This window comes from Mesoplodon bidens, assembly GCF_964165515.1.
Source record: "Mesoplodon bidens genome assembly, chromosome: 10".
Taxonomy (NCBI): Eukaryota; Metazoa; Chordata; class Mammalia; order Artiodactyla; family Ziphiidae; genus Mesoplodon; species Mesoplodon bidens.
This window is the reverse complement of record NC_138172.1, coordinates 37,988,977-38,016,574: the sequence shown is the minus strand read 5'-3', so window position 1 is coordinate 38,016,574 and position 27,598 is coordinate 37,988,977. Positions and strand designations below refer to the sequence as shown.

General features: G+C 54.9%; 1 protein-coding gene across 5 annotated transcripts in view; it reads left to right on the top strand.

Annotated features, from left to right (window-relative positions):
- Positions 1-27,136, top strand: part of MAPKAPK3 (MAPK activated protein kinase 3) — a 38,715-nt gene extending 11,579 nt beyond the window's left edge. For all 5 annotated transcript variants that reach the window (XM_081246369.1, XM_081246371.1, XM_081246370.1 and 2 more), the window contains 9 exons: positions 18,358-18,497; positions 19,657-19,721; positions 20,184-20,263; positions 22,248-22,371; positions 23,570-23,645; positions 23,974-24,098; positions 24,546-24,631; positions 24,903-24,983; positions 25,688-27,136. In XM_081246369.1, the coding sequence (XP_081102495.1) occupies positions 18,358-18,497; positions 19,657-19,721; positions 20,184-20,263; positions 22,248-22,371; positions 23,570-23,645; positions 23,974-24,098; positions 24,546-24,631; positions 24,903-24,983; positions 25,688-25,840 (930 nt within the window). In that variant the 3' untranslated portion in view covers positions 25,841-27,136. The remainder of the gene's footprint in view (positions 1-18,357; positions 18,498-19,656; positions 19,722-20,183; positions 20,264-22,247; positions 22,372-23,569; positions 23,646-23,973; positions 24,099-24,545; positions 24,632-24,902; positions 24,984-25,687) is intronic.
- The last annotated feature ends 462 nt before the right edge of the window (positions 27,137-27,598 follow it).

The following is a 27,598-nucleotide window of genomic DNA, read 5'->3' as shown; positions in this document are numbered from 1 at the left end:
GTCTGAGTTTCTTTCTGCCTGAGGCTGTGTCCTCACGAAAGCCTGGGGTGGGGCTACATTCTCTTGAGGTCCCCTGCCTGCCTAGGCTGGAGTGGTGGGAGCCTCCCGGGGCTTGCTGGTGGGCAAGGCTGACGCCCACTGCACCTGTGGGCAGGAAGCTGTTGATGGGCTCCAGATAAGTCACTAGGCCCATGTTGAGAGGGGGTGGCCCTGCTCCAGCTCTAACCCACCCTGTTTCCTGGGCAGAGGGCAGCCAGCCATCTAGCCACGTCATACCATAGGCTCCCTATAGGCCTGGTTAAGACCTCACTGGTACATGTGGAGCTCAGGGAGTCCTGGAGGTGGCTGATCTAGCCATGTAGTTCTGGCTTAGGTCATATAGTTCTGGGCCCAGAATCCTGCCCCGTACCTAGAAGCCCTTGAATCTGTCATCACTGAGAACTTTACTTAATTGCAGCCTGTACCAGTGGCCACCTGGATAGGTAGAGTATGGCAAGGAGAGTGGCTCCTGGAGGTTAGAATACAGCTAAGGATCTCCTCATTTTACAGACATTGCAATTATGAGTCCAAGCACAGAGTCCTGCAGATGTAGCTCTAATCTTTGGCCTGCATTTGCCAGCTCCATGACCTTGGACTAGGTCTTGGACGCTTGAAATCAGGTTTCTCTGCTCAAGGGTTGATGAGAGTTGAAGTGAGCTTGGAATGAGATGATGCATGTAGAGTAATTGGTACAGGGCCTGGTGCAGGCCTGGAGAGGCTACAGGAGTTATTTAGGGCACAGAGTCTGCAAGTATCTGAGCAGGGGACCTGGGCCCAGCTCCCTGTGTCTTTCCCAGTGGCCCTAGGACTGATAGAGGGGGTCATCTCCCCAGGGTGGTCTTGGAGGGGATCATGAGGATGGGTCTGGAAGATGCTTAGGGCAGGGCTGGTGAGGCTGGGTCTCAGGCACAGCTTCTTTGCTTGTGAACCCAGCAGTGGAGTGGGGTTGGGAGGCCCTTTTGGAGCCCCGGGCAGGGGATTCTCTGGGTCCTTCAAGGAAAAGGAGGCTCTTCTGAGGGGAGATGGGGCTAAGGAAGTGAGAAGTGAGAGTCTTCATTCTCTCCCTCAGCACCATCTTAGCCCTTTCACTCCTGCTAGAGTCATGATGCAGTCTGGGTGGGCAAGGGGACGACAGAGGCCTCTTCTTAATACCAAGGTTTTGGCCTTGTGAGCTAGGGCTGAGCTCTGACCACCCCCTGTGGTACTCTAGATGCTGTGAGTGAGGCAGGGGTGGAGTGAGAGGCTGGAATTCATGGGCCCAGGCAGCACTGGCTTTAAGCAGGCCTGGGCCTAGCCCTTTCCCCGTAGGTGCTGTGTGTCTGACAAGTGACTTGGGGGAACTTCTGTCTGCAACAACTTCCAAAGCACCTCGTCTTGAATCTATGGCCTCAGTGCTCTCTGTTCTGGACTAGGAATGGGGCAGGCCTAGAACAGATGCCCCTACTGTACCCCTTTAGGCTTCATGGGTGAGTGTGGCTAGGGCTATTGGCTTGGGACCTTCAGGACCTGGTGCTAGGTTAGCCCTCAAGGGGGACACGGATTAGATGTGCCCCCACCCAGCACTTTCCTGTTCTTGCCAACCACCCCCCTCCAGTGACCAAGTCCCCACCCAGCTAGGTAAGGCCTCACCATCTTCCAAGATGGGATGAGCACAATCTCTAGCACATTGTACCTATACTGTGAGTGATGGCTCTAGCCTTGACAAGGTAGGTGGCACCTTTATGCTTATAGCCTCTTCCCCCTGCCCAGGAGGGCCAGGACCAGGAGACCTCAGCACATGGCCTGGCTTGGGCCCCAGGAGCTCAGCCAGTCCATGAATGGGTCTTAGCCCTCTCTCTGCCTCTGCCTAGCCCTGTGCCTTTCTGCTTCCCTGGACCTACGTCCTAGGTTACCAGGCTGGCCCGTCTTTGTCTTGTGGTCTGGATTTGTCCAGGCCATCTCTGCCATTCTTGGTTTAGGCCTAGTGTCATGGCCTCTCCCATATCTGTCCTCTTGGCCCTGTTGCTTAGGGTGGTAGATAGTGCTTAGCATAAAGCCTGGAACACAGCAGGCACTCATAAAACAGGAAGAGCTGTGGTCGATGGCCCTTTGCTTAGGGTGGTAGATAGTGCTTAGCATAAAGCCTGGAACACAGCAGGCACTCATAAAACAGGAAGAGCTGTGGTCGATGGCCCTGTAGCTGTTGCTGTTCTTTGGGGGCCCTAGAGAAGCAGGCTTCTCCTTCCTGGGGAGCTGGGCCTCTTCTCCTTTCCCACAGCCCCTGACCGCTGGCTTGGTCCATCTTGGCCTTATTCATACTCAGGAACTCTCTCCCAAGGCCAGCTTCTGCCACCAGTGCCATCATTCCACTCTCCATTCGACCCTTAGCACTTCTGCTGTCCCTTTGGCAGAAACTAGAGGTCTGCCTGCCAAGTATCTGGGGCAGGGGACTGCCTCCTACTGACCTCTTGCTTGTGACCCCTTTCAGGCCTAACTGGTTGACACCCCTTATTTTCACTCCTAACTGGACACAGCCACCCCATCACATTAGACACCCAGCCTCTCAAACCTTATCCCATATATGAAAGTCAGGACCTGGAGTTAGTGGTCAGAAGTCATGTGGCTTGATTAGGATGGGGGATTATAGCAGAGGCCTGAATTCCCTCCTCTCCTGACTTCCTGCCAAGCCGCCTTGTGGTCCTCGGCCTCCTGGGAGGCAGAAGTGACAGTGGTATTTAGATAAATAAAAATAAAGCCTTGAGGAGACTGAGGGGGTCTGCAGTGGGAGTCTTTCCTAGCCCTGCTCTCTGGGTTCTGGGTCCGCTGAAAAATGTTGGAGGCCCCTGGGGCTTCCAGTGCCCTCATCTTCCCGTCTTTGTCAAAGAGTAGAGTGGTGGGGTGCTGGATCCACATGCCCAGGAGATCCCTGCATTGCTCCATGGGTGGGGCTGGCCTGTTGGAGCTGGTGCTGTCAGCTGGATTTGAGGCTGGGTGGGGCTGCCAGGCAGGCCAGGTACTTTCTCATTTGGAGCTGCTACCCCTTCACCTACCGTCTCCAGACTGGTCAGATCAGCCTCTGCAGGACCTCTTGTTTACTGAGTCAACAAATCAGGAAGCATGTGGAGGGCTGGTGGCCTTGTACAATGGAGTCCCCAGTAGTGGTTTTACTGTACCCAAGCATCTCTTCAGGCTGCCCCTCTCCTGAAAGGAAAGAATCTGAGGAATTCAAGCACTATGACACTCGACACTCGAGTAGAGCCTTTTGAATTGCCAGGAGTGGGCAACTTGCTTTTTAAATGAGGATCCTAAGGAGAGCATCAAACTCTACAAAATGCAAATAGTGAGATTTGGGGGCAGCGGGGGATTGTTCAGATATGCTTCACATCCTGCCCAGCTGGCCTCGCTCGCAGCTTTAGAAGCTGTGCTCGTAGCCTACTGTCAGGATCCCCTTTGTTGGGACTTCCAGAGTCTTCTTCCCACCCCCACCCCCCAGGAACTAATGCCATCTCTCCAGCTTCAGGCCTTGGTGGTATGGAGTCTAATGTTCTTGTGAATGGCTAATAGTTTTGCAGAGCGTTCTGTCTGGCAGGCCCTGTCCCAGTGCACGATACATGTTATCTTCCCTAACTCTTTTCATTCCCATTTTATGGATGAAGACACTGATATTCAGAGAGGTAAACGACTTGCCCAAGGTGTATAGCTGGTGAGTGGCAGGGCTGGGACGTGAATCCAGGCAGTTTGATGCCAGAGTCTTAGCACCAAAGTCACCTCATGCCTCTTGCAAGTCTACGGGGACATGGGAGGGTCTTTGAGGCTTGGCTCCTGGAAAGATGGTAGCAACGTCCTCCATGACTCCACTGGGCCCCAAGTGATACTGCTGGTGTTTGTCTGTATCTGCCCAGCTCTCCTCACTATACAGGACTCTATGCCTGTAAGTGGACAGGTGGTGGTCCTGCAAGACCAGTGCACAGGGACCATGATGGCTGTGGGACTGCCTCAGAAAGGGTATATGGTTCATCTCAAGCCTTGTGAGTCTCAGACAAGCCCAGCCCAGCGAAGTCCAGGGTGCCACAGGCAGGAAGTCAGGTTGGTGAGTGGGCAAGAGGAAACTGTCAGGACTGGGCCAGCCAGGGGAGGTTTCCTGGAAGAGATTGCCAGCTTTAATGCAGGCCTCTGGTCTGAGAAGGACGTGGATGACAGAGGAGGGCACTGGGTGTATGTGACAGCATGCCTGGTTTGTACAGTTCAGCACTTGTTGTGGAGTACCACTTCCCCACTCCCAGTCTTGTGTCCTGGTCGGATGTGGCTAATCTCAGCAGGGCTGGTGTCCAGGCCCTGACAAACTCTGGGGAGCCATGGAGAGACCAAAGGGCCCTGTGGAAAAAGAGGCATTTACGTAGGGTTTAAAGGATGGGGGGAAGTGGTCAGCGGTGACTCTCCCTCTCCATTTGCCCACAACTGAGATTCATACCTCATCCCACCAGAGGCCTCTGTCTGTCTTTGGTGCCCTCCATCACTAGGTGGGCAAAAATCCTCCCTCCTCCTCCCAGAACTTTCTTTCACAGCATCACTGGGACCCTTGTGGAGTACTATTGCCAGGGGTGCTGTAGGGGCTTCTGGGTCACTTGGGCTGTTGTTCAGCTCAGGGCCTGGTCTCCACGGCAATAGAGGTCTGTTCTGTCTCTGCCTGTTCCCCAGGTTTGCACTTGGGGAAGCTGGTTTTCTACTTGGATCCCTCGTCTTCCTCTCCCAGGGCCTCCTTGGGACACCATCATGGGAGGCCCCTGAGAGGGTGCAGCAGGTGGAGCATCTGGCTGTGCAGCCCCCCAGCCTTCTTTGGTCCCAGCCTGGCAACTGGCTGCCACGTGTCCATAGGTGAAGGCCACCAGGCAAGAGCTGGGGACGGTGGTTATACCTAGGCGAGGGCGCCTTCCCCACACATCTGTGCTGTGAAAGTGCGCACCAGGCCCTACCTGGATAGGTGGGTCTACTGCTCTCAGGGCAGGGAGACCACCGCTCCGGTGGGCTCCTACAGGCTCCCATGTTTTCCCAGGAGAAGTTTGGTTCTGCTGCCCTCCCTCCCACCTGTTCGAGGTCTTGTGTGGCTCCACATGAGAGGCTGCCTGGGGTTGAGAGAGGAGCAGGGCTCTGGGCTTGAAGTCCTTTCTGCTACTTTCTCCCCAAGTAACCTTGGAAAAAGGCAGTTTCGGAATTTTTTGCAAAACCATCGTCTTTGGGGTGCTGTTGAACGCAGGGTTTGAATATGTGGTGGGAAGCAGGATTCAGTCTTGGTAGCTAACTATCCCCAGGTTCCTGCTGTGAGACAGCTGGGGCCTGCAGGCACTGTGAGAGGGCAGAGCTCTCCTTTGGGGCGGCCTGGGTGCATTTTTTGGTGGCACATTATTGGCCTTCATGAGGACTCACTTGGGCTCACCCTGCACCTGGGGAAGCCAGCTCCTCGCAGGGTTGGAAAGAATGGTGTGAAAGAAACCACACACCCCCCCCCGCCCCCCAGCCCTTTTGGAACTAAGTAGATTAGGGCCAGTGTAATTGTGATTAAAATTCTGCTCTGTGGGAACCGTGGGGGTGTGTTTAGGGCTGGAGTACCAGGCGGCAGGCAGCCGGTTGTTTGTGGGAACAGGGAGCCTCAGGAGGCCTTTTCAGCGCTGGACAGACCAGAGACACTGAGAAAATTGATTTGGGGTTTATTTGCGGGTTTGGGATTAGGATTGCCCTTTTCTTTAGACTAGGACTTTGTCCTTGCTACTTTCTCTTTGTGCTGCTCTCCCTTTTCGGTCTTCTTTGCCTCCTTGTCCCTCTCCTTTCTTCTTTCCCATCTCTGTTTCTCCTGCTCTCACTCCGTCCCTCCCCTCTCGGGCCCTGCCACTCTGTCTTGTGGGTTTCGGGCAGGCAGAGGACAGATGGGGGCTGGTCAGGTGTTCGGTACTCATCCTTGTCACTGAAAGTCTGCCCCACCTCCTAGGGACAGGGTGGGGGTAGGACAGGAAGGAGGAGCACTGCCGCGCTCACAGTGTTTCCTCCTGCTCCTGGCCTCGACCAGCTGCTGGCTGCGTTTGCTACCAGAGCAGTGGAGTCAGGAGCATCTGGGCCAAGTCTGTAACCTGAGGCATCCTCCTGTGGAGTGTGGGAGGTCAGCCTTGGCTGTGGCCTCTGCCTGTGGGTCTCCTTTTACGACTCAATGGTCTGAGCCTTTTGCTTGGGACAATGGTGCAGGACCAGGAGCACTGTGACTCCCAAGGATTCCTGGGCTGAGGTTGGGGAGAGAAGGGGCTGGAGCCAGCTGAAGGAGCCTGCAGAGGGGCTAGGAGGACTTGAGATGCGAGGTGCAGCCTGTGCAACTGTGCGCTGCCCCGCACTAGCTGGGAGAAGCACCCCAGAGTAGCTGGCTCTTTAGCCTGCACCCTGCACCTGCCCTCACCCCCACCTCAGCAAAACTCGCAGTCTGTTTTCAACGTGAAGGATCAGAGCCTTGACCGGCCACATTCATCGCCCCATTCCTAAGGGTTCAGCCTCTAAGGGCTCATAGCTTGTTCCCTAGCTGTTTCCCCAACATAAACAAGCCCCCTTCTCAGGATGTGTCAGAGGGACTGGCCGGTGCTCTCCATGCCCTCTGGCAGGCAGCAGCATAAGGGGTGGGGATGGGGATAAGAGCACCCACTTATCCCTTGAATGCTTCTGACATGCTAAACACAAGCACAGCAGACTCTTAAGAATGGGTTATGATCACCCCCATGTCATGGATGCAGAGACTGAGATTCATGAAGGCGAAGTAACCCTGGAACCCTGGCCTGTCTGGCAGCCAGATGGTGGCTCTCAGCCATCCTTCCCTGTGTGCCAGGCTCAGTGGGCATCAGGAGCTGGGCCCCACTCCCAGGCCAGTCTGCCCCTCTGTAAGATGAGGGGCTGGGCGCTCTGTTTGAAAGGGCCCCCCCTTCTGGCTGTGAAGACCCTTTGGGTGGGCAGCGACTGTGGGCAGTGTCAAGCAAGCAGGCAGGTGGTGGGGCCCCCCTTGCCCGCTGCTGGGGCCGCTCTTGCAAGAGGACAGGCAGCGCGGAGGCTGACTAGAGGGTGCCCCGAGATGCCTCTCCTGAGCCAGCTAGCAATGGTATTGCCAGGGGAACCTGGTCATCTTTGGTGATACCACCAGCAGGGTATGTGTTCTGCTAGGGACAGGAGCTCAGGGGGTTATGACTCAGGTTTGAAGACCCCTCTGCACTGCGCTCTATGGCTGGTTCAATCCTTGAGTCAGCCGAGCCTGTACCAGGGTGTGTCCTTACCCTAGAAAGGCCTGAGAGAGTGAGGGTGAGTCACTGCAGTCCATTCCCATGGTCGGAGTGTCCCTCAGTGCTGGCTGGCTGCCACCCTGGTCTCCCAGAGGGTGGGGCCTTCCTCCCTCTTCCACTTCCCCTTCCTCACAGCTACGGCTCCAGAGACGAGATTTTCCCAGGAGCCAGCTGGGTGTCAGAGGCCTGGGAGCCTTCTAGCTGAACAGGGGCAAGAGAGAGAAAGGGACCAGGGGCCAAGGTCTGCCGGAAGCTTGGGCAGCCAGTTTCCCTGCCTCCCCTGGGAGGAGCCTGAGTAGGGCGATGGCTGCCGGTGCTCACCCAGGCCTGTGTGGGGAGCTGCGGGGACGTGGATGAAGCCAAGGGAAGCGGGAGAGATGCAGAGCAGATATGAAATTGGCTTTGGGAAGAGCAGGTCTGAAGGTGGAGTCAGAAGGTTCCTAAGGGTCTCTGCACCACGTCTCTGGGGGTGGTGCGGTCCATCCTCCCCCCCCCCCACTTCTTATTCCTTTGTCATCTTTGTAACGTCTCCTCCAGGGGAAAGAGACCAGCTGTCATTCTTCTGAGAGCTAGAGTGTGTTGGGTCCCCTCTCCAGAGCTGACCACAGGCATGGCAAGCTGGGTGCCTCAGCAGGGGTCGCCTGGGCATGACCTCACTCGCCCTGGTCGCTGCCTGTCCTCTGTCGCCCTGCGCGGGCTATGTGGGCGTCACTGCAGCACAACTGGCCAGTTGGGGGTACAGACTCTGTGGCCAAGGTGGGGTCTCCTCATGAGGAGGGACCATTGAAGAGACATTTTTGAGATTAGAATAAAACACTTACTTTTGCTAAAAATTGTCCAGTCTTATGAGGAAGATGTCTTCTTTTTACACTGTCACAGAAGAAATAGAACCAGGGTAACATTTCACCAATTATGTAGCTGATTTTGACAGAAAAATCCTTTTTTCCTTTAAGAAGTTAGATGATAATAGAAGCTGGACTCTCTGAGTATGCACTCAGGGGGCTCGCAAGGCACCTGTGTGACCTCTCCTCAGCCCCCTGTGGGAAGGCTGTGGGTGGGATGCTGGGATCTGGCACCTGCCTGGGGCAGAGGGAGTTGATCCTGCTACTTACACACTGTGTAACCTCCGGGAGGGGGAGGAGGTTGTAGCTCTTTCTGGGCCTCTTTCCCTGCCTGTAAAGCAGGTGCCGATAGTCTCAGACCTGGCTGCCCCCCTCCCTTCGTTGCCGTGGGTGAGGAGAGTGCATATCCATTTCACAGATGAGGAACTGGGGCTCAGGGAGATATTAGGGGACAGGTCCAAGGTCACCACACACTTTGCAGAAGGGGACATTGCCCAAAAGGATGCATGGAGGAGTTGAGGATGTAAGGGTGTTTGCCACCTGGGAGAGTGGGGATGTGCCCTCTCCTCCAGTCTGCCAAAGCTGAGGGCTGGGTTAGTTCCCTGACTTAGGTCCCTAGCTCTCAGCCTTGCTTCCCATGCCCCAGGGTCCCTCCCCTGAGATTAGCCATGATCTTCCCACCCTGGAGGGTCTGCCCCTCCTCACTGAGCCTTTCATAGCAGCAGTATCCATAGACTTTTTTTTTTTTTTTTTTTTTTTTGCAGTACGCGGGCCTCTCACTGTTGTGGCCTCTCCCGTTGCGGAGCACAGGCTCCGGACGCGCAGGCTCAGCGGCCATGGCTCACGGGCCCAGCCGCTCCGCGGCATGTGGGATCTTCCCGGACCGGGGCATGAACCCGTGTCCCCTGCATCGGCAGGCAGACTCTCAACCACTGCGCCACCAGGGAAGCCCTCCATAGACTTGATTCTTGGTCTGCCTCTCAGGATCTGAGACCATTTCTGTGACCTGCTGGCTTGGAGGGAGTCTGCCTCCCTGGGTCCCAGAGGCTGCACCTGAATTTCCCCAAATTCTGGAGAATAGGGAGGTGAAGAGTGTGAGACCACCTCAGGGCAAGACCCAGGGGAATCCTGAAGCCAAGCAAACCTCAAAGCCCATTTCCACTCAGTGTGCACTTGGCACTGTGCTAATCTGAGCTCTCTGTGTGTTCTCATTCTGTCCTCGTGGCCACCTGGGAACATGAGTACTGTCACTATCCCCATTTTCCAGATTGGGCCAGTGAGGCTCAGAGAGGTTGAATGGCCTGCCCAAAGCCACAGGTGAGTGGAGGATGGAACTGGCCTCTGCATCTGGCATGCAGGTCTGTCTGACCCAGAGCCCTGTGGCCACAACTGGTCTTTCATAGTGCATGGACCCTGGCCTGGGGCACTGGGACCTGGGCCTGCTCCAGCTAGCACTCATGTTCCCACTGGTCCTTTCCTTCCCTGCCTGGGAGCCTAGCTTAGCTCCCTCTTTCTGGAAGCATTCTTCCCCTCCCCCTCTCATCCCTATTCCTCCCCAGACCTGGCACTTCTGCCTTTGTTTCCACGTTTTCTGGGGCTGGGAGGAAGCAGACAGAGGCCACCAAAATTTAGCAAATTGAAGGAGTTCCTGTGTTCCTGAGATTTGACAATTTCAAAATGCGTGTTGGCTCTCCTGCTGGCAGAGCTTCCTGGAAAGACGTTGGGCCTAGAGCCCCAGCCACTTCCTCCCCTCCCAGGACTCTGGTGGGAGGTGATTAGGGAGGCTCCCAGCCAGTCAGCCACTTCCTCCTGGTCCCCCCACCCCTGCCCCGGCCATCAGGTACCCCACCCTTGGCCTGGAATGGGAGCAGCTGTTTGGGGGCCCTCCTTCTTCCCGGGGCTGGCCTTCCCCGTCTTGCCTGCTCTGCCAGGTTCTGGATCTGGAAAGAAAGGAGAAGGGAAGAGAAGGAGCCAGGTGCAATTCCCTAGGGCCTACATCCTCATCAGGCATCCTAATCGGCAGTATCTCATCCATAGACCCCCAAATCCTTGAGTATGGAGTGCCTGTGGCAGCATTCCTAGCCGCAGCTCCAGGCCTGGCCCCCAGGCAGGGCCAGTAAATGTTTATAGGGGTCAGGAAGACATCTGTAAAATGTGCAGTCCTCCCTGGGCATGAGGGTTGAATCCTGGTGTCCAAAGGACTCCTGGACTCAGAGGTGGCCATGTGTGAACCATGTGACCCAGAGAAGCTATAGAATATCCTTGAGTCTTAGTCTTCTAAGCTGAAAGTGATGGTCAGTGAGGCCCTTTTTTTTTTTTTTTTTTTTGAGGTATGGGGGCCTCTCACTGTTGTGGCCTCTCGCGTTGCGGAGCACAGGCTCCGGACGCACAGGCTCAGCGGCCATGGCTCACGGGCCCAGCCTCTCCGTGGCATGTGGGATCTTCCTGGACCGGGGCACGAACCTGCGTGCCCTGCATCGGCAGGCAAACTTTCAACCACTGCGCCACCAGGGAAGCCCCAGTAATGCCCTTTTTGAAGGGCAAGAGCTAACAGGTGTGTAACATGCCTGGCAGATGGCAGGGGCTCTGTGAACATCCACCACCGTTGTAATGACCGCCAAGGGGCAGAGCCTGATCTAGCCCCAGGGCTGTGGGGCCAAGCTCCACACATGAAAGGAACAAAGCAGCTGCCTGCATCGCCCTCACTGCCTAGAAGCCAACAGGTCTGGATCTAAGTTTTGACTCTCACTACCCAGCTATGTGACTTTGAGCAAGTCACTTAACCTCTCGGAGTCACAGGCTCCCCACAGGAAAAGGATGATGCTGGTTCTTCTCAGGATGTGATGAGTACTGAGTGAAGTCATATCTGTGACCAAGCACTGTGGCCAACACAGCACTGGCCAAGCACCAGGGAGGGACGGTTGTTATTAAGGGTGTGCTATCCCTGTCCTGACTCCGTCAGTCCTTAGGCGTTCAGCTGGGGCCTGGGCATTTGGGGTCAGTAGATCATGTGAGCCGACCTCCCTGGAACTTAAGCTGCTGAGGAGGAGAAGTGAACAGACAGGGTGAGACGGAGGACAGGATATGGCCAGAACTTAACGAAGTGAGGTCTGATCTGGCATGGGGCCAACTAATCCATAGCTGCAAAATCGGTTCAGTTAGCTCTCTTAATGAGCTGCGAAAGCTGGGGAAATTAGTGCATGAGAGAATAATGGCACATGTCTGAAGCTCTAATTTGAAACCAGGGCTAAAAAGTTAGATTTGACGTGACCAGCAACTCTCCAAATAGCATTGGTGCCCTTGTGGGGAGGGAGAGGGTGAAGTCAGTGACGGGGGGATGAGTCTGGGTTTATAAGGAAGATACTGAGGCCTTAAAAAGGAAACTCCTGCTTCAAACCCTGAACTAGAGGTCAGTCTCTACCACCCCATCCCGAGGCTATGGCCTCTGCTCTAAGTAGGCAAAGCAGCCAGCAAGGGTCCCACTAGCTGGCCAGGGGCAAGGGTGCAGAGTATTAATAACCACCTGCTGCTCACAGCACAAGGCAGGGTGGTCTCAACAGCTGGCTGTAAAATGAATCCTGCTCTTCCAGCGGTGTCTCTCGTAAAATTAGAGATATGTTCCCATGGGAAAATAATCCCAAATAATTACAGAACTGGGAGCCAGAAAGGACCTCAGATAATGGCTGAGTTGAAAAACTCTTAACAAGGAGGGAGTTTAGTAAATTCAAAGTGCTTTTTCTCATCTATAACTTCCCTCTGTAGAGAATTGGGGTTCTCCACAGTGAAAAGAATGAGTCGCAAACCTAGATTTTCCCATAATATTCTGTTCAGTTCTACTGCCTGAGTGTTTGGCGCTGAGCGTGTGTAACTGGTGTAATTGACAGCCCGGAGATGCAGCTCCTGAGTGTTCCAGCCTGCCCTTGCCTGAGGCTGGGGTGAGACCCGCAGGGTGGGAGAGAAGGTGTTGGGGGACACAGCAGTCCTTCCTGCCTCTCTCCTCTCTATCCTCTGGCATCAAACCAAGCTGGAATCCCAAGAAAGTGGAAATAATGGGACTTTAGTGGCCCACAGAGCAGTGAGAGGAAGTGGATCCCTGGCCTCCATGAGGTTCCCTTTGCTGTAGGGTTAATAATGTCTCTTGAGCTGTGGGCTGTCATGAAATCCAGAGTTCATATTTTTTCATTTGCTGCTGCCTCACTGATGGGAGAGATTGTAAACCAGCTGTGTCTTCCCCTGGAAGGAGTGGGTGTTCCGGCACAGGCCTGGGCTGCAGGTTCATTGGCTGGGAATGTGGAGGTTGGGATGGAGTGGGAGAGGCTGCTTGTCCAGCCCGGGGCCTTGGGGCCTCGTGTGTGTGTGTGTGTGTGTGTGTGTGTGTGTGTGTGTGTGTGTGTGTGTGTGTGTGTGTGTGTGTGTGTGTGTGTGTGTGTGTGTGTGTGTGTGTGTGTGTGTGTGTGTGTGTGTGTGTGTGTGTGTGTGTGTGTGTGTGAGAGAGAGAGAGAGAGAGAGAGACAGGTACTGTGAACACTTACTTGAAAAGAGCTCATCCTGGGGTGAGCTGGATGTGGACGCTGGCTGTGTGGGTGGGCATGTGGGCCTGGGAAGAAGGGTGAAGAAGGGTGTTGGGGGCTGGTCCCAAGGCTGTGTCTTACAGAGTCACTGCAGACATCCCAGCTCTGTTTGATGCTCTAGGAAGGCAGACAGAGTACTTTTACAGCTCTGGGCAATGTGAGGTGATGGCTCCTGCAGTGGAGATGGGGCCTCAGTGGGAGAGGAGGTCTGAGCAGAGGGTCTAGGCTTGGTCAACTGCCCAGAAAAGGCTGTCACAGGTTGAGTTGTAGCAGCAAGACCCCCAGTCTTTCTTGGGCACCTCTCTGTGCCCAGTTCTCTGCTAGGCACTTCAGAGAAATAGAAAATATTGGACAAATAAATGGACAGATGGATGGGCCTTATTCTCTGAGGGGATCAAAATCAACATCACAGAGTCTAGAGACACAAACATACCATGGCCCACACACTGACACACATTTCCCAGCCCCATACCACATACACCCGTACACGCCCACGCACACACCCCTTATGTGCACGTACTCGTGTACATTTACCGATGTTTCCATGCACACACACACACACACACACACACCTACTCACATCCCTGCTCGTGCACACACCCATGCACCTATGCACACATTTATTTCAGAACAAGTTTCCCAAGTCTTGCAAGTAGTAGTTTTGGCCAGTGCCTCTCTGACTCAGGGCCACCCCGTCCTCTCATTTCCCCTCAGGGAGGGGTTGTCTGGATGCTCTCTCAGGAGTCCTGTTCTCCTCCCTGTCCAGCCTTACCTTACTCCAGCCTGGTGACCCCAGGGCAATGACTTCATCCTCCAGAGCCTCATTTTCCTCACTCTATAAATTGGGGCTGATGGTCCCCGCCCTGCTTGCCTCACAGGGTGGCACCAGCATTCCCATGAGATAAGGGAAAAGAGTGTTTTGTAAACTGTAAATTGTTTTCCAAACAGTCAAATGCTGCTGTTGTTTTCCCAGCTCCCGAACTCAAGAGTTCCTCCACCTACATGTAAACCCTGTGCTTGGGTGGAAAGGGACACAGCGTGGAGATAGGGAGGAGGCCTGGCCAGTTCTGAGGCTCCCATTCCACCTGGAGAGCTGGAGGGGCATGGGCCCCTCTGCCCTCAACCTTTGCTGGGGTCCACTGTCTGGTGGGCTTGGCAGGGGTCTCAGCTCTCTGGCTACTGGCTCTGAGGGTAGGTGAGAGAATTTGGCAAAGGAGAGTAAGGGGAGAAGGGAGAGGTGGAAACCACATAATCAAAGACTGAGGCTAGAGCATTGTCATTTGATCAAAGAAATATGGTCTCAAATTCGATGCTTGTGTAACTTCAGTGGGGGCCCACAACTCAAGGAGAGCTGGGAGCCCTCCCTTAGGAGCAAGCCAGGGTTCCGTCTCACAGGCATATAAGGGAGCCTGCTGGGCAGTAGCTGGAGCTGTGGAGCTGTCCAGGAGCCATCACAGGCCCTCCAGCTTTGGTGGACCCCTGGGGGGCTCAGGGGATGTAGGATGGGAGTGAGGACGGGGTACGGGTATGTTGCATTGTCAGAAGGTCACCCCATCTTCTTTTCTTCCCAGCTGTGGCTGGGGACCAAGATACCGGGTGGCCCCCAGCAGCTTCAGGCATTTGAATATGGGGTCAGTGGAGACCAGAGGCTGCTCCATGGGGACAGTGCTGTGGGAGTGGGGCTACTGACCCCACTTTGCAAGGAGCCCCTGACCAGAGGTCCTCCCTGTGGTTCCCATCCCCCCCAGTCTAGCCCAAGCCCTGCATCTTAACACAAGGGAAACAGAGACACAGAGAGGCAAAAGACCAGCCCCAGGTCACGCTGAGAATAAGAGTAGAACCTGGGGCTCCTGTCTCTTAGCCCTGTACTCATTCCCATGCCTGGGAAGATGGGGCTCTTGCTTGGGGACACCTTTCGTGAAGGATAGTGAAGCCTCATATACTTGCATGAATGAAGCCAACTTGTAGCAATGGCCTTGTGGGCTGGAGGAGTCAGGATGGGCTCCTTGGAAGAGGAGGTAAAGTTCACCAGAGAGGGTAGGTTAGGTACAGTGGGGAGGAAGTCTGTCCAGGTTGTCATGTCTTTCATTTGTTGAGCCTTCCTGGGTCCTCAATTTAATCTTGTTCTCTCCTCATGATGGGTTGTGAGGGTTTCTTCCCTTTATCCCCACTTTATAGATTTGTTCATGAAATCTACAGATATTATTTGAGCCAGTGCTCTGTGCCAGTACTGGGACCCAGAGGTGACCAGGCAGACTGGCCCTGCCCTTGGGGGCCCACAGTCTGAGGCCAGAGGCAGCACAATGCCAGCCTGACTGGGGAAACGGCTGCATGATCTGGGGCCGGTTATTTCACCTCGCTGTGCCTCAGTTCCTCAGCTAAAGAATGGTGGTAATAAAGTCCCTTCCTCCTAATGTTTCTCAAGTGCTCAGAGCAGAGCCAGGCATATTGAAAGTGTAACGTCTATATGTGTGTGTGTTTTTTAAAAGAGTTATCAAAGGAACAAGTTAATTGTAGGTCGTGAGCAAGTGATGCACAGGAGGGAGGAAAAAAGGGTGATGATGCGGGAGCTTTCTGGGAAGCTGGCAACATTTTCTGTCTTGATGGGGGTGTGGGTCACAGGGTGTATGCAACTGTCAAAATTCATTGAACTAGACTCTTGAGATCTGTGTATGTAAAGTATACCTCAGTAAAAAAGCATATATAGAAAGAAAGAAAAATAAAGGATGAAGGGAGAATAAGGACCCTCGAGGTCCTCTTTAGACACGTTGTCAGGGAGGGCTTCTGAGAGGAGGTGTCTTTGGGGATACTCCTAGGAGAGGAGAAGACTTTGGCAAGGGGGAAGAAAGATGAGAACACTGAGCCTCTAAGAGGTTTGGGGCTGCACTCAAGGTCACCCTGAGAGATCAAGAGAGACAGCCCTGGAGGTTTCTTGGCAGCTGGCCCTGGGTGGGCCCAGGTGCAGGGCTCTGTAATCTCCCCTTTAGAGAGACCTGGAGGCATTTATTGTGTTTTCTAGGGGCAGTTCTCTCCCCACCCCTGTGCCTGTTCTCAGGGCCTTGGCACTCAGAGAAGGACTATTTTAATCCATGTGGTAAATGGGATCCTAAATATGGACTGAGTAGGGTGGGAGGCATTGAGAGGCTCCAGCTCAGGACAGCTCCACCTGCTTCTCCTCCTCAGCGAAGCACAGGGTGCAGGCTCAGGCCATCCATCTTCCTCCTCCCTTCCCTCTCACACCCCGGTCTCCGTGTGTGTGTGTGTGTGTGTGTGTGTGTGTGTGTGTGTGTGTGTGTGTGTGTGTGTGTGTGTGTGTGTGTGTGTGTGTGTGTGTGTGTGTGTGTGTGTGTGTGTGTGTGTGTGTGTGTGTGTGTGTGTGTGTGTGTGTGTGTGTGTGTGTGTGTGTGTGTGTGTGTGTGTGTGTGTGTGTGTGTGTGTGTGTGTGTGTGTGTGTGTCCCCTTCCATGCCCATCATCCCATCCTTTGTTTGTTCAGGAGCCCAGTGTTTTCTGCCAGACCCCAGCCGGGGACTCCCAGGTAATCCTGACCTGTCTGTACCTTCAAGCTGCTTCCAGGCTGGTGGAGGTACAGAGGCAAAAACCACTGAGGGAGGTGCTGGGAGCACTTTCCAGAGGAGGAGACATCTGAACTGACACCAGAACCTTCCTCAGAAAAAGGGAGTTGGCCCAGTAGAGGAGATGGAGCAAGAGTGCACCTGGCGTAGGCAGAGAGTGAGGCCTGTTTGGAATCAGAACATACATCATTCTGACCAGAATCAAGTGCTCTGGGGCCAGGGTAGCAGGAAATGAGCTGGGAGAGGAAGACGAGCTCTGGATGCCAGGCAAGGAGGTGGCCTTTATTTGGAGCACTAGGGCTGGCGATTTAGAGTGGGGGTGGGGATAGGTAGTGAAGGACCAGAGAGAAAGAGGTAGGGCTGAGGACCCCACCGAAAGCATTTCAGCTGTGAGCTTGGGATTTTAGGAGAGAAGAGAGAGGACCCTGGTACCGGGGCCGGGTACCAGAAGCAGGGCAGAGTGAGGAGAGGGTCCAGGAGCCTGCCTGGGGGCCCTGGCAGGACATGGTCAGGTGGGCTAGGGAAGAGGTGGCAGGAGGCAGGGAGAAGTGTTAGGAGGCCAAGCAGAGAAGGGGTGCAGAGAGGACAGAGCAGGGAGGGAGGATGGTGCATCTTTGGTCTTGTGGCTAAAGCCTGAGGTGCCCCTGGCTTGAGTCACCTCAGGACACAGTGTGGTGGGGGGAGCTGATGTGGTGAGTGGGGGTGACCAAGCCTCTACCCACAGTGCTGTTAAGTAAGAAGCTGGTACATGGGAGCTGTGTGGGCAGAACAGAGGAGGCAAAGGCAGCATGAGCAAGGGATCCATGGTTTCCAGGCTGGGAGTGTCTGCCTACAGCCGTCTCCATGCACACCCCAATTCTGAACTGGTTAGTGGAGAAGGAACCCCGGAGCTGGTGGAGGGGCTTGCCCAGCTCCTTGCACCCCACACTAGGATCAAGCTCCAGAGACCAAGGGGCAAGCAGATGCAGGGACCCACTGCCTTCGTTTCCGCCCCAGTTGATCTTTGCCTAGGGAGCTTGGTCCCAGAGCCTGCCCACACATGCCCTGGCAGAGGGGAAACCATCCTGCGGAAGAAGAAAGCAAGGCCCAGGGTGGCCCAGGGTCCGGCGGGTACTGAGCAAGATGGAGCTGGTCTGAGCCTATCTTGGGTTCCAACCCTGGTCTTCAGCCCTGTTCAGCCAGGAAGCAAATGTGAGCAGCCTTACGCAGGGGATGGCTTGTCCCTGCTCTCCCCATTCTGGGCCACCTCACCCTGCAGGCTGACTTCTCCACCCCCTACACCTCCTCTGAGCATGGCCACTTCAGGGTCTTGCTCATTTCCGGTGATTGGCCGTAAGGTTGACAGCCACAGCCCAGGGCTGAGTTAACCTGAACAAGGATCCTGACGCCCACCCACGTGCTGCCTGCCTTGATGTGATGCATCCTGTGGGGATGACTATTATTACTCCATTTTACAGAGTTGTGGGCTGGAGCCATGAATGTTTGCTTGAGGTCACAGTGAGTCATTGGAGGAATTTAGCTCCAAGCCCAGACCTCACCCTACCAGGCGGTCACTTCCCTCGAGCAGGATCCTCCTTGCCGCCAACCTCTACCTCTGGTCCACAACCCTCATGCCATCTCACTGTAAAAATGAGGCTCTGGGGATGTGTGGCTCCTGGCCTGGGGTCTCACAGGTGATGTGTGATTTTTCTACGAAGTCCACTCAATTTCCACCTCAATTGCTGTCCCCAAGAAGGGAGGCAGGGGCTTCTCTGGCCTCTGAGCCCTTCCAAGCTTTCAGCTACTTTCCAGGGCTTCCTGAGCTACCAGCTAAGCTGCTTGAAGCTGACCCTCAATCAAGTCCAGAGGCTCATTGGATCACCAATCAGGAAAACCTGGATTTGAATCCTCATTTTGCCCTTCATAAACTGGGGGACCTTAGGCAGGTCACAGGCCTCTCTGAGGTTACGTGTCCTTGTCTGCAAAGTGAGGGCAGTGGCACTACTGCGTGGCTCCAGTAGGGGAAGTGGATTTTAGGCCTGACACTTTCTGTGCCTACCTGCCCTCAGCTCCTGTATGACAGCCCCAAGGCCCGGCAGGAGGTGGACCACCACTGGCAAGCCTCGGGCGGCCCCCACATTGTGCGCATCCTGGATGTGTATGAGAACATGCATCACAACAGACGCTGTCTCCTCGTCGTCATGGAATGGTATGCTGGCCCACCCTGCCTCAGCGCCTCATTATACCCCTGTGGCCCCCAGGCTCCCGCCATTCTTTAGGAGCTGTCTCTGTTCTTCAGATAGCATCTCCGGGAGGGCCCCCCAGCCTCTGAAGGGTCGTGGACCTGCGCAGCTGGCCACGAGGGCCTTCCTGCAAGGGTGGGAAGAAATCCACAGGGGCTCTAATGTGGCCTCCCTGGGTATGATTTCCACTCTGTGAGGAGGGGCTGGAAGAGTTGAATGTAGGGGGTGGGGGAGAGATGTGGGGAAGAGTGAGAAGTACACTGTCCTCTCAGCTTTCTCCTTCCCACCTGGATTGGTGCTCCCACGGCCCTACCAGGTGCTGGGTGATCAGGGCCTAGATCCAGGAGCCAGCGGCTTCCTCCACCCTGGGCTTCTCCCACAAGCACTGTGGCTCAACCCTAACCTTCCTCAGACCCTGGGTCCTGTGTCTTGGCCTCCAGCTCCTCCCTGTCTGCCTTTAAAGTTCCCCCTCACACCACAGGGTAGCAGCTCTTGAGTCAGATTTGGGGTTCAGATCCTGGCTCTGCCACCCACTAGCTGTGTGACCTTGGGCAACTGCTAACCTCTCTGAATTGCTGTAACTCCCATGTAAAATGTGGAGGGAGATCTTAATGTAGCATTCACCCTGTTCATTCTAAGTGCTCTATGTGTATTGCTGAATCAATCTTCACAACTCTGTGAGGCTGGTGCTATAATCCCTGTTTTACAGAAGAGGAAGGTGAGGCACTGAGAGATGAAGGGACCAGCCCAGGATTACACAGCAGTGCACAAAAAGGGTTTGCCCAGGGCACAGCACACAGTAGGTGCTCAGAAAACAGTGGCCATGATGATGATAACTGACATCTCCTTCCTCACTTGGGGAAATCTGGATGAGGGTGGGGCTGCCAGGTAGGGGCAGTGCCCCTGGGAACACAGGTGCTCCTTGGTTAAGATCCCTAGTTCTAAGAGTTGAGTTCAACCCACCCAAGCCAACAGCCCACCATGCACCAGGCTCTGCAAGGCACAGGGAGGCTGAAGGTGACCGTTCCCCAGAAGAGCAGCAGGGCTGGAGGCCTGGGCCCATGACTCGGGGCAGGGGCAGGCTGATGCCTGATTCTCCTCCTCCCTGCCCACTTTCTCTAATAGCATGGAAGGCGGTGAGTTGTTCAGCAGGATTCAGGAGCGTGGCGACCAAGCTTTCACTGAGAGAGGTGTGTACGTGCAGCTGCACTGGGGATTTGGGCTGAGATGGCTCACACACAGTTTCTTTGTGATGCTGGGCAAGGCCCTGCTCCTCTCTGTGCCTCAGTTTCCCCAGCTGAATAAGAGAGGGTGGGACAGAGTGTTTATCTCCCAAGGGGTTCTGTGAATCTGTGACACCTTGTCAGAGATGGGCTCTCCATGGCCTTGGGATGGAGGACTCCATGCCTCTTGGTGCCAACCAACAGTTGAGCTGGGGAGAGGTAGCCCAGGCCTGCTGAAAGAGCCCCAGATGAGATGAGGGCATCCCCAGAGGAAACTAGGGTGACCAGGGTGTGGGTATGGGATGGGGGCCCTGGGTGGGAGGAGTGCACCATCTTGTGCTTTCCCAGGAGGGATGATGGGGTGGGGCCCCCTAGGCTGCCTGACCCTTGACTGACATCCGTGACCCTCTCCTCTGTCTCTGTTTGCAGAAGCTGCAGAGATCATGCGGGATATTGGCACCGCTATCCAGTTTCTGCACAGCTGGAACATTGCCCACCGAGATGTCAAGGTGAGGCTTCAGGATCCAGGTTCGGAGACCAGGGAAAAGAGTACCATCCACAACCCTCAATGGTCCCAGCATCCACTAGATGGAGGCCACGTTCCTCGGCTGGCATTCAAGGCCTCTTCCCCCTGGCCAAGACAGCTCTTCTCAACCTTTTCTCCCATGGTTCCAGCATATTCATTCTGCTCTAGCCAGATGGGTCTCCTTGTTTCCTTCAAACACTGTATAATCCCAATAGCCATAAGAATAATTGAATGCCTACTTCAAGCCAGTAGTCCTGATAAGCATCTCGTTTAATCCTCACCCAGCCCTGTGAGATGGGTGCCATTACCCATTTGACAGATGAGGAAACCGAGGCTCAGAGAGAGATTGTCTTGCTCAAGGCTGTGCAGTTGCTGCACTGGGATTCATGCATTCATTTGTTCATTCAGCAAGGATTTTGTGGTGACAATGTGCCAGGCCTCAGGAAGGGGCTGCCTTACAATGTTGGGGCTTCTGTGAAGTAACAGCCATAGTTTCCATAGGTGGAGCCCTCTAATGTCAACATTTTAGGGGAAAGAAGCCATTTGCTGGGCACTGGATGAAGGAGCTGAGGTAATCCCAGTTGCTGGACCTGCTTGCCCTTCCAGTGGATGGGCTTGAGAGATGTTCTCTCCAAACTTCCTATCCAGGGAGGACTGACTCTTACAGGTGATCAAGATCAGATGGATGAAATGCAAACCGAGGCAGCCTTACATACACACATGCACACACATGCATGTGCCAGCCACCATCAGAGTAGAATCTGCAACTCCTGGGCCCTCAGCCCCACACTTAGAGCATGACACCCCCAGGTTTATTTCCTCCTAAGACTGGACAGAGGAGACCTGAGGGCCCAGCTGCTGCATCAGGTTCTTCCTCTGGCTGACTACTGCCAACCCATACAGTTATTCTTTGATTTTGGATACACGGGGAGCCACAACAGTCTCACCTTTGCTTTATTTTGCAAAATAAACCATTGCTTTATTTTGGCCCTGGCTTCCTTTTTTTCTCCCAAAGGGAGAAAAGCCTTCTGCCGAGAAGATTCCTTTGTACAGACCAAAACTGCTTCCCTGTTTTTAATCCCAGTCCAAGGTTGGATCATCTCAAACAGGACCTGAGAAATAGCTTTCACTGGCTCCAAACTGGAACTCCATCTAACACCCATCCTTCTACCCCAGCTCTGCCGCTCCTCTCCATGGGCCTAGGTCCTACCCATTCATTAAAAACCAGCTTCAGGGCTTCCCTGGTGGTGCAGTGGTTGAGAGTCTGCCTGCCGATGCAGGGGATACGGGTTCATGCCCCGGTCTGGGAAGATCCTACATGCCGTGGAGCGGCTAGGCCCGTGAGCCATGGACTCTGAGCCTGCGCATCCGGAGCCTGTTGCTCCGCAGCGGGAGAGGCCACAACAGTGAGAGGCCCCCATACCGCAAAAAAAAAAAAAAGAACAGCTTCAGGACTGCCTCCTCCATGCAGATTCCCCACTGCCTTCATCCCTCAGACTCTCTGTGCTCTGCAACCAGGAAGGATGGCCTCTGTGCAGCTCCTGGGGTGTTAGCTCCCAGAGTATCCTCAGGGGGGCTGTCCTGCAGGCTCATTCTGGGCTGGGTACAGGCTGCGTGCTTGGCAGCACTGGCCCGCTTGCAGCCCACCTTCCCCCAGAACCCTCATTTTGGCATCTCAAGGCAGCATCACCAACTCAAGCTCAGAATTTCCTGCCCCTGGGCTCTCCATGGCACTCGGTTATCTGCAGCCTTGGTTGAACAACTGCCTCAGTTTCCCTTCTGTGAGATGAGGTGTCACCTCTCAGCCACATTAGTCTCCTCCATATTTGGCCTATGTTGTTGGTTGCCAAGACCCAGGTCTTTTTAGTGAGATGGACCTGGCTCCTCCTGCATCAGTCTGGATGAGGGAAGATTCTGCCCCCACCTGGTGCCTAACTCCAGACTAATGTTTTCTCTTCCTGGCCCAGCCTGAAAACCTGCTCTACACGTCCAAGGAGAAAGATGGGGTACTAAAGCTCACTGACTTTGGCTTTGCCAAGGAGACCACCCAAAATGCCCTGCAGACTCCCTGCTACACTCCCTATTATGTGGGTGAGTCCTTGGGATATGGTTTGTACCTCTTTACCACACCCGCCTCACCCTGCTGTGGTATGGGGCAGCCAGTGGGGTGCAGAAGCCAAAGGGTTAAAGCCCAGTGAGGAGGGAGGGGAGGATTCTGTCTGTGAGGAGGCGGTGACTGGGGGGCCGGAGGTTGCAAAAATATTCTCCCAAACTTCAGCTTCTGCTTTTGAAAATAGATCCAGGAAAATTCTGGCTGTGGCCTGTGAGCTGAATGACATCACAGCGGCTCTAAATATATACGTGATAAAAGGCTGCCATCAGCTTGGGATGGAGCCCAACTGCGGTTGTTTTTCTCTGGTTTTTATCTTCCTGGGAGTCATTTTCAGAAAGTGGGCAGGCATTTCCTCCTACATTAGAGGGATGCAGGGTACCAGCCACCTGCCTTGTGGGAGAGGGTCCCTTAGGTGAGGGCATGGTTGGGACCCGGGGTTGTGCACATACCGACGGTTCCTGGAAAAGCTCCCTGCTCCTCTGTGAGCGGGCAGCCCCCAGATCTGGAGAAGCCCCCACTGAAAGTGCCCCTTCCTGGAGAGTGGGGTGATGACTCGTTTTACAGAGAGCTCTTCTCCCTCAGGATAAGCCTTCCAAGAGCTGTTTAAGGGGTGGGAAGCCCCCTGAGACAGCTGGAATGGCACTGTTTACCAGAACGTGTTTTGCAGTATTTTGACTTAGAAATCTTCTGGCCTACCCATCTCATTGAACAGATGGGAAGACCAAGGCCCCATGGGATGGTAGCCAGGCTGACAGTGGAACCCAGAGCCCTGGCCGTGGCCCCTCCTTACCCATGACCTAGGCTGTACATTCAGGAGGCAAGGGACAGAGGGCAGCTGGTGGGCTGAGGCCCTCTCACCTACGGCAGGACCCCATCAAACCCCAGACTGCCCTCCTCTCCCTCTCCTCCCACACCAAGACTGAGGTGGCCCAAAGTAGCTGGGAGGCTATCATTTCTTACAGCCCAGTCTAAATTGGGATTATTTTATCTGGGAGCTGCTTTTCCTCCCGCAACTTCACACACATGCTGCCTTCCCAGAAGGTGCCAGACACCAATCTGCTCTGCCCCATCCCCCAGCTTGGGCACCTGCTCTCCACCTTGTCCAGGATTTAGGCTCCTGCCTGGTCTTGAGGACCCTTGGGACTGAGGCCCCTCCTGTGCCCTCTGCCCTGGTAGCTCCTGAGGTCCTGGGTCCAGAGAAGTATGACAAGTCATGTGATATGTGGTCCCTGGGCGTCATCATGTACATCCTGTGAGTACCATCCATCTCCTGCAACCCCGTGTACCCTCAGAACCACTTCTGCCCCCGCCATCCTTGGTGAGGGGCTTGAGCGGGTCACTCTTCAAGGAGGCTGCCCTTCCCTTCTGGTCATGGGACACCTCTTCTTCAGGCTCCCTGAAGGCCTCCCCATGCCAAGGGCAGATGGTGGTCCTGGGATGAACACCAGAGTTCTGAGGGCTGGTATTATTGCCTTGGTGTCTGGCTGCCTGTCTCCCCAGTCAGGGTCTTGGGGGAGGAGAATGGGTCCACCCTGGTGCTTCCCCCACACCTGTGCCGAATGACCTCTGCCCTCCCCCAGCCTATGCGGCTACCCGCCCTTCTACTCCAACACGGGCCAGGCCATCTCCCCGGGGATGAAGAGGAGGATCCGCCTGGGCCAGTATGGCTTCCCCAATCCTGAGTGGTCGGAGGTCTCTGAGGATGGTGAGTGAATCTCTGCCCCAGCTTGCTCCGCTGGACTCCATAAGCCTTCCTTCTGGGAGAGAACACTTTGGTGTCAAACTGACCTATATTCAGATCCTAGCTTCCCCCACATCCCAGCTTTGTGGTCCCAGGCAAGTCACCTAACCTTTTTGAATCTCAGTTTCTATATCTGCCAAATGGGCTCAAAACCTGCCTCCTCAAAACTTCCTCTAACTCCTGTTTATATTTTCCCTTTGGAGACCACAAACAAGTCTGCCTCATATCAATTATCTATTGCAGCCTAACAAATTACCCCGAACACTTAATGCCTTAAAACAAGGAACAGTTATTAGCTCGCTGTTTCTGTGGGTTAGGAATTTGGGAGTGTGTGCAGAGCTGGTGGTCTCTGGGAGGTGGGGACTGGCTCTGAGGAACTTCGCATCCTCACCACTCCCCTCTCTTCACTAGCCAAGCAGCTGATCCGCCTCCTGCTGAAGACAGACCCCACAGAGAGGCTGACCATCACACAATTCATGAACCATCCCTGGATCAACGTGAGTGCCACCTCATCCTATGGTGGGCAGGGTGTTGAGCTTGAGCAGGGCTGCCAGTAGAGTGATGGCTCCGGAGTCCCTGCCGTGGGCCACAGATGTGTGGTAGTGCCCCACCTATAACCTGCCTTTGCCACCGCTCATGTCAGGCTCCTTCACCTCCCTGAGTCTCCGTTTCCCCATCTGAGACTGGAAGAAAGGGGGTGGGGTGGGGCAGCCAGCGTTGTCCCGGGTGCCCGCAGGTTCTGATCCACGGGCCTGGGGCTCCTTCCAGCAATTGATGGTGGTGCCACAGACTCCACTCCACACAGCCCGAGTGCTGCAGGAGGACAAAGACCACTGGGATGAAGTCAAGGTGAGTGGACTCTCCCTTAGCCTCCCTGCAAGTAGCAGGGTTTTGGAAAAAGGGACTCCACGGTGGTGACCACCCAGAATGTGGGTCTTCGGCCCCTCTCACCTTATGTCAGTGACTGCAGCCGCGGTCTGACCGTGGCACTTGGAGCACTGGGCTGCACTACCCCGTTCAGGGTGGTGCTCCTGGCTCACGCCCTCAGTGAAGGGGGGCTTTGGGGTCAAACCGACCAAGCTTTGGCCATAATCCCTCCTATGATTTGCAACATTTGGGAGGGTGGCCAGCCTGCTTTTAGACTTAGGGCAGGCCAGATTTGAGCCTATGGGGCAGCAGCTCAGAGCCTGGGGCAGCCAGGGCACAATCTTCAGGCGCTGGTGCCCTGGGTGCACAGCAAATGGTATCCCCTGCAGGCCATGTGGTTCTGAGCAGGTGACAATGGTCCAAGTCCCTGTCCTACTTACCCTTGGTATGGTCCCAGGGAGTCACTATACTTTCTGTGCTTTTTTGGATAAGCTCAGTGTCTACCACAATGAACTAGAGTGAAGATCATATGAGGCAAAGGGATGGGCCCAGTGCTGGCTACACAGGGGACACTCGGGCAGCATAGATGGTCACTGCCATCACTGATATTATTAAGGGGCTACTCAGGCAGGAGGTGATGTCTCTTGAGGTCAGTGTACCTGCCCTCCCCCCACATCTGTCCCCAGGAGGAAATGACCAGTGCCCTGGCAACCATGCGAGTGGACTATGACCAGGTGAAGATCAAGGACCTGCAGACCTCTAACAACCGGCTCCTCAACAAGCGGAGGAAGAAGCAGGCAGGCAGCTCCTCGGCCTCTCAGGGCTGCAACAATCAGTAGCTCATGCGGCTGTGGGGGAGCTGGGCCTCAGCCTGGAGGACACACTGGAGGGGCCTGAGGCCCTGACCCAGAGGGCCCAGGCTCATGGTTTTTAACAAAAGGATTATTTTTGTTATGTTTTAATTTGTCACTTGGAACTTCAGGATGGGGGGACGTGACCCTGATCCTTCAGAATTCCAGCCCAGGTTCAGGCCCTAGACAAGGGCCAAAACCTGGGGGCTAGGGAGCCACCTGCTGCAGCTGCAGTGCCTTTGACCAGAGTGGCCTGAATGAACTGTGACTTTGTCCTGCCCCGGGCATGTCCTTAGACGTCTAGGCCACTGGGAGTTGTGGCTGGGCTTCCCTCCTTCTGTGGAAACAGCTCCCTGGAGGGTGGGCAGATGGGCCTGGCCTTGGGAAAGGCATCCGGCCACTGGTTGTCATGGTGACCAGGGACAGAGTTGCTGTCTCTGAATGCTGAGTGAGTGAGCAAGGGAGGGAGAGGGGCAATTGAGGGTCTGCCTGCCTTCTTGGGGAGGCTGCTCTCCCTCACGCTGCATGCCTCTCTCAGGCTCACCCCTCTTTGGTCTCCCTGAGGCTGCAGGGTCAGTCTGCCTGGCTCTCTGGGTGGTCCAGCCCTGTCTTGCTGCAACCCCGTCCCACAGGGCCCTTGGAGTTCTCCTTGCACAGAGTCCCTGGGCCCAGCATCCTGTTACTACCCCCCACCCAAAGAGTAGCCTCTCATCTCACTGTGAGTGGGAGGTATTTTTAACCCTTTTTTTTTCTACTTTGGAAGTGTCACTGTGACAAAAGCTAAAACAGTTACCCTGCCCCCACCTGCTCACCAGATCCCAGGCAGGAAAGCCTTTCCTTAACTGTTCATCCTCTACTCTGTCTTGATTGATGGCAGGGGTTGTCTCTTGGTGCACTTTTGCGAGAGTGGATAGCTTGGGGCAGGGCCAAAGGCTCCCCGTTAATCAGGGGTCTCTTTCTATACTCCAGGTCAGACCCGAGGCAGTGGAGGGCTGCTGTGTGACGCTTAGAGGGTCTGGTCCTGGCTTTGGCAGAGTCAGAGCAGAGAGTGCCCCTTCCTTGCTGGTCCAGGATCACCCAGCCCCACACTGCCCAGGCAGCCTCAGAATGCTGAACGCCTGATATGGGCCTGGCAAGTGCCTGACCCCCGGCCTGTTTGCTGGTTCCTTACACTTCTCTCACCGGCAGGGAAATCCTAGACCATGTCAAATAGGGTGGTCACACTATTTGTAAAACACTGCTGGGTTTTACATCCAGATATTAGTAAACAACATTTTGACATTTTCCCCTTGTTCCTGAGTTTCTCTTTGTCTATATGAGTGGACAAAAGTGGCTAAGGGCATGTCCTCACACCTACTAATGATTTCACTGCTGCTGGACAGGGTGCCTCAGGCCTGGTAAACATGCCAGGCTGACTCCAGGTCCACCCTGGCCTCAACAGGCATGGGAAAGTCATGGGAGCTAAGGGATGGCAGCTGCCCCGTGCCCCCAGCTCTTTGCCTCCTGGTGTGCTACGTGTGTGACACCCACCCCCGGCTTGATGTGTGCCAGCATCTGCCCACAGTGGCCACCCCCAGCTGTGTGCCAGCCTGCTGAAGGGCGGGCAGAGCGCCTGCTGCAGCGCTGAGCTATTTTCAGAAGCTGCCAGATTTCATTTGGCAGCAAGGATGTCGGGGAGGGGAGGGGGCGGGACGCTGGAGACTCCTTTGACTACTCCAGCGACGGAGCACCGTCAGCCCTCAGGAG